Source organism: Lepus europaeus, chromosome 22 (genome assembly GCF_033115175.1).
Source record: "Lepus europaeus isolate LE1 chromosome 22, mLepTim1.pri, whole genome shotgun sequence".
NCBI classification, from domain to species: domain Eukaryota; kingdom Metazoa; phylum Chordata; class Mammalia; order Lagomorpha; family Leporidae; genus Lepus; species Lepus europaeus.
Window position 1 is genome coordinate 42512687 of NC_084848.1, and position 6765 is coordinate 42519451.

Here is a 6765-nt window from a genome sequence, read left to right on the forward strand (position 1 = left end):
TCTATATATTATATGTAGTTATATAATATATACTATATTATATATACTAATTATATATAATTATATATATTATATACATATAATATATATATAATATAGCTAATTATATATATAATTAGCTATATATAATGTGTGTATATACATATAAAACTTCTAGATTTTTATAGAACTCTAAATCATTGTTTGATTATTCAGTTTTTTGATTATTCAAGTATTCCACTGTGTGTCTAGATATTGGCACATTTCCTAACAATTATGGAGGTAATTTGCAGAACCTTGTTGTTGTTTTGATCTCAGAATTGTATTTGTTTATCTAATTTTAGAGGTTAGTAGAGAGGGAGAAACAGAAACTATGAGCTACATCTGGTGGCTTACTCCCCATTCTTGTTATGACCAGTAGCTAGATTACTATGGAACTCTAAACTATACTTTTTAGATAATAAATTTTATATGTATATATACATTTTAAAGTGTTGCTCTATATACAAATTTATAAAAAATAAACTATATATATATATATGTAAGCATGGGCTATTTTTCACAAAAATCTCTTAAATGTCTTGTGACATTATATCAATTGAATTCTACTCACAATATTAAAATTATAATTTATATTCTAACCAATACACTTCTTTGTGTATCTCGTTTTGTCTTTGAATATATTCTTATCACCTGTGTAAATGATTATTAGTCTAATGAAAGCCCATCCTAGAACTAAACCCATCCATATGTTGCTTGGATTTTATTTTGGAAGATCATAAACATACTCAAAATTTTGTTAATTTTGTTGGCCACTTTTATGTATATAGTTCATCAGAAGCACTTTAGGTTTATATTCTCATTTTCCTTTTCTTGGTAATATACTTTTAACATTGGTGGCTTTTGTGAATGTAAATAAATCTTTGTTGATACATTTAAATGTGGTTTTTGATAAATGGCATATTTTCCTTTCTTTTTTAATTTAAAAGTCTTTATTCATTTATATGCTAAATGTTGTTCCCTACTAAAAAAATTTGTCTTTCAATCATTAAGCTTAGCTGAAAAATTCATGTATCTTTCTACATTGAATATTGACATGACATAGGATGCAGAATGTAAGTCATTTGAATAGACATTATTAAATAATTTCATGTGTATGCAGAATCTTGAATAAATGCTTAACATAGTAGAGCCGCATTAAATGTGGGCATACGGGTGCTCCATGTACACCACCGGGTTTAACGCAAGAGGTGTTCACAGTGACTTCTGGTGAGCAGCTTGTTTTCGATGACTCCTTAAGCACCCAATTCCACATCTTCCAGCTCCTGAAGAAGGGCTGTCTCTTTTTGAATTTTGTCCAACTGATTTTTTTCTAGCTGTTTTCCACTTGCTGCTTGTTCTTTCAGTTGTTCAATTGCTTTCAGTTTCTGCTTTAGGTTCTTGATTTTTTTGTCTACCTCCAGGTCTCCAGAAGTTGACTGAGTAGTCGGGTGAGCTGTTGCCTCGGCCTCCCTCTGCCGATTGTTGGGTGGCACCGGAAGCTCTGAAAATTGTGACGCTAACAACGAAACAAACCGAGGGAAAAACTGTTGCTTTCTGTACTTTCCAGCCCATCTTGCAGTCTTTGTAAAGGACAGTATTTTCACACTAATGTTTCTCAGGTATGCACTCTGCTGGTCTAGGCTGGATGTGCTTCAGTAACCGGGTTAAAGAGCAGGATGGCATGCGGGTGACTTGTTTCTCCTACTGCCACAGACGTTTCAGAGGTGGAAGAGTCTCGCTGCCTTTGTGTCTGCAGAGGCGTGTGTGCCATAGTACGTCCTAAGAAATGGCAAATTGGACAGCCAGAAAGTTCCTTATGAATTTGCTAGCCAAGGTCATGGGGGTTTTAAACTGTAGTGCGGGCAGTTAATACCTTTGGAAGAGTCCTGGAAAAAAAAAAAAAAAGATTCTAAACTGGATGCACGAATCTGTACACTTTCCTTTCCTTTCCCGGTGTTGCTTTCTTTCTGTTGGAAGCTGACCGCTTCGTGCTTCCCCGTGTCTGCATGCTCGTGTTTCCTCACCTCCTAACGCGGAGAGCAAACGTCAGCAGTGGTGCGTGGAAGCAGCCGGTGCCAGAGGGTTCCACGCACACTTTGAGTTCTGCCCGTGGGTCTTAGCTACCACGCTTTGCACTAATTCCTCTATTTCTCCTCTGTGCTGAAGATGTAATCTCATGCCAGAGCTCACTAGCAGGATTGGAGTGTATGCCATCTGGCAGTGTCGTTGCAAATGGCGTTTCTTGTTAAGAAAAAGGAGAACCTCACAGATAATCAAGAGACAGCTTTTCCAGCTTCTCTGGAGGTCTCCTGGCAGTACTTTTCTGCTCAATTTTTAGTTTTCTTCTCTTTATCATTAATATTTTTTAATACCGTCGAGAGAGTCATGGTCCCGATTCTCCTTAGATAGATAGCATTTGTCACTTTGCCATAAAATATGGTGTGCTAAGTTCATATGTTTTTGAAAATCTGAACTTTGGAGGGTGGGTCACAGAGTGTCAGGTTCCTCCTGGGATCTTGGTGCACAGATTCGTTTGTGTCGTCCCTATTCAGTATTGCTGTGTTTGCAAAGAAAATACACACGTGGAGCTGGGAACCCTGCACTGCCTTCTTTTTCTTTTTCTTTTTTCATGAATATCTCTTGGATGTACTTCCAGTAGGTTACTTAACTTTATTTTGCTGCTATTTTGAGCATTCACTGGTAACTTGCAAGTGCCGAGGCTCTTTGTGTTGAAGGTAGCTGGAATCTTAGACCTTGGCAATAGCTGAAATGTAACGTATTTGGCCTTCTGAAAGTTAACCACCAGCGCTCCATGGATTTCATCCGACGGGAGCCCGTTTCCCGTGGCACACCCCTGAGGTGTTTCCTTCCCCTGCCCCACAGTTCTCGGTGACTTCCCAAAGCACTCTGCCATGCTGCAGGGTGGCCGCGGGGGACTGGCTGCATCCGTGCCGGTGCTTCCTCCATCGGCCTGCTCACGGCCCCATCAGTGTTTGTGCTCCAGTGGGCCAGCTTGTTCATTCCTGAAGAAGGTGTGTCGGACGTGGGTGGTCGGTGTCAGGAGCGGACTGTCTGATCTGATTCTGTCGTTTTTGTTTACTAGGTAGAGCCCACGTGATACCTCCTGTCTGAGGAAGCTCTGACTTGGTCTAGAATTATCATTTGATTAGACAAAGGTCTTTAATAAACACTCTTTGGCTGTAGTCAGACAAGCATTAATAGAAGCCGGTTTAATTTTCACAGTGGTAATTTTTTTTTTTAATTTTCGAGTTCTCTAGGAATGTGTTTTCCATTATGTCCAGTGTTTTGAGAGGGAAAAAAGAAAACGTGCAGAACTCCCTTTATGTCTCCATGAGCTCTAGAAATAAAATTTCTATAATTTAATAAAATCTGTAAACTATCAAAAAATAACTGACTGAGAGGTAATGTTTCGTGGTGTGCTTTGTGGCACAGGAGTAGATGGCAAATCTGGACTTTTGTTGCTTCTTGCTTCCTGCTCTGCAGCTTTCTTAACTGCTTTGTGCTTCCTTTGATTTTTAAGGGCTGTTTTTGATGAGGGTTTATCATTTCCTGATTGTGGTTTCATGTTCTGAGGTGGCTTCTCTTCATGCAGCTTGGAATTGGTGACTGGCTTATTTCTGAAAGCAGGGCATCTATATGCTGTTGCAACTTTATTTCCTCACTGGGTTTCACTTGGAACTGCTTGGTAAATTATTGTTTTTGCTGGAAATATTCCATCCAAAAATGGCTGCCATGAAACCTGCCATAGCTCTCTACTTGAGGGCACATCATACTTGTGCAATACAGAGCCAGTATGCCAAATCTCATACCCATTATTAACACGTAACCTGGGAGCACATGTGGCTGTTAAAATATGCTCACCATCTGGGCACCAAGCAATATATGTAGAATCAGAAGCCACTGGTTTAGAAATAAGCTTGTAGTTTTTAACATCCCATACTTCCATTTGTCCTCTCAGATTTCCAAATCCATCTAGTACTAATATATGTCCTTGAGGGCTATAGGAGCCTGCATTCTGAGGACCAGTTCCAAAGTCAAACACAGGATCACATTTCAAGTTGAAAAGTGCTGCTTTGGCAGGCTTAAAACCATACACAGCACAAAATTCAATAGAACTAGAATTCCAAACCACATCATAAATAGGGCCACCTTTTGGAAGTTGCACTATGGCACTTTCTCCATTTGTTGCAATGTAATGCAACGTCTGTTCCCCATAATAGGAAGCTCCTGTCTTATTATCGTCTGTACTAGCTATTACCAAGACAGCAGTAGCTTTTTTATCCCATAGCATTGTATCCTTATCAGCCTTAAAGAAACTTTTATTGGCTAAAGCTGCATGAGGTCCACCAAAGTTGGGGTACTGATACAATCTAACATACGAAGGTACTCCTTTGCTTCCTGGAACATAGATAGCCACCTTGTATGGCTGGGGTCCAGGTGATAACACCAAATCATGAATTTTCTGCAAATTTAATTTATTTGCAATTATGTTGAAATTGTTTTTTCAAAGAAGTGAACTTCATTGTTAACATTCCAGGGACAAAAATTTTCATCTTCTGACCAGGATGAACACCAATTTTGCATTTTTTTCTGGATTAAAAACTTCAAACATGTCCCAATTTTCAAGTCATAAAGTTGAAGATTGGATGTCCGAGCTGTGCCATCTTTAGAAGTAGCGTAAGGCTGCCAGGTTGCCAGAACCGTGTTTTTTGGCAAGAATTCAAGGCAAACTTTGGGAGGTCGAAGGAGTGCAGCTATCCCTTGTTAGTGACACAGATAATATTTAATTTTTCTCCACTGCACCAGGTAAACAAGGTCCCAGCCTTACTAAAGGTGTAGACTTTGCAACTTTTCCCAGATTCCCTGTTAAAAGTGGTGAGGACAGTGCCATCTTATTCCCATATTTTTCTTACTTACCATTGTTGATTTATTTCTCAAGTTTAATGCAAATTTAATACATGTTGGTTGACCCAATTCTGTTGTATATGGTTGTTAAGCTTTTATTGCTCCTACATTATTGTTGTCATTTCCAGTAATCAGAATATGTGTTATATCCTAACACGCACATTGCTCTTAATCTTTATGTTTTATTTCTATAACATATATACATCATGATGTAGTGTATGCTGATCCTAGTATAGAAAACTGTAGCTCATCCTTGTTAACTTTTTCATTGTGGTTTCTTCAATTTGATGAAAATTCTTTATGTTTTCTTTTCAATTTTTCTTATACTATTTGTAGAATGCTCTGAATTTAGGGCTAACTTTACAAGCATTGATTAAACTGAAAGTAGATCTTTGTAGAAAATAACAGTGGAAATGGGAGAGGGAGGAGGAAGAAGGGTTGGGACATGGGCAAGAGGGAGACTAGGGTGAGATATATCTATATCACTGTATTTCTAAATCAGTATATATGAAATACATGGAACTTGTATAACATAAATAAAATTTTAGAAAAAGAAAGTAAATTAGCAGGTTTGTGAATAGAGATCTATGCACAAGAATATTCACTTTTTACTTCTAATAGAAATAATGGAAATAAGCCTAAAGTTGACCAATGAGAGAATGAATAAAGAATTAAGGCACTAAAATATTCCATGATTTACCTTCCTTGATTATTAAATTTTTCTCATGGTAAAAATATTTACTGGATTTTTGTTAACCAAATTCCTTTATGTCTACTGATAACTCTATTATTTACCCTATATTCTATTTACAATAAAAATGTAATTCATATGATAAAATGTGCATTGTTTTAATTATTGTCATTATTCACTAGTGTGACCTGTTTATATCATCAATATCGTACCTAGGTGGTTTTTCTTATGACATCAACATGATGGAAATTATTTCAATTCTGTTTGCAACTGTTTCATGCCCCAAATTCACAGGCTGTCTTGACACAATCTTTCTAAGTTCCCAGAGGATTTTTTTAGCCTTTCTGGAATTCCAGAGGACTATAAAATTTTAATTTTAATTTTCAAGGGTTTAGATACAAATATCTCTCCATCAATGTTTATCTGGCAATTGTCAAAAATTTTCCTTTATTTCCATTCATTTTCCCTTTATTTTGCATTTTAAAGAGACTTCAATGGACTATTTTTTAAGAAATGATCTTATATGTCCTTATTTTAGTATCACTCCTATAAAAACAATTGTAGTCATTGTTATCACAATATCTTGTACCTTAATAGAGAAAAGTTTTTAACCTCTACTTTGTATTTGAATTTATGATTATTGCCCAATTACATTATCTAATCATAGTGTGTACCAATGCTAGCACTGTGGATGTGTGGCCATATTTGTTGGCTTTGTATTTTTATCTTCAAAACATCCCAGATCCATCCGAGACCAGCATTCTCTTTTACTCTTTCAAGGATGTTTTTAAGTCTTTATTGATTTTATGGATTTTCTTGATGCTGTGTTCCTTTAAAATCACTATTGAAAGAAATTTATCTTTTCTGGATTTTAGTTTCTGCAAATTTCATGTGGTTTTTATATGTAAAAGTAAGAAATAATTGTTCACTAAAAAATTTGCTCACATATTCTTGGCATTAATTGTTTTTTTTAAATTACTCTCTCCACTTATATATTTTTTAAACTTTTATTTAATGAATATAAATTTCCAAAGTACAGCTTATGGATTACAATGCCCCCCCATAATTTCCCTCCCACCTGCAACCCTCCCCTTTCCCACTCCCTCTTTGTCAATATAGCATTTAAA

General features: G+C 36.5%; 1 protein-coding gene across 1 annotated transcript; it reads right to left on the minus strand.

Moving 5' to 3' along the window:
* Positions 1 to 1274: 1274 nt before the first annotated feature.
* Positions 1275 to 4933, minus strand: LOC133751459 (eukaryotic translation initiation factor 2A-like). The gene is given in 4 exon segments (XM_062181494.1): positions 1275 to 1469; positions 3449 to 4545; positions 4548 to 4725; positions 4841 to 4933. Coding segments are annotated over 4 exon segments (1563 nt in total).
* Positions 4934 to 6765: the final 1832 nt, after the last annotated feature.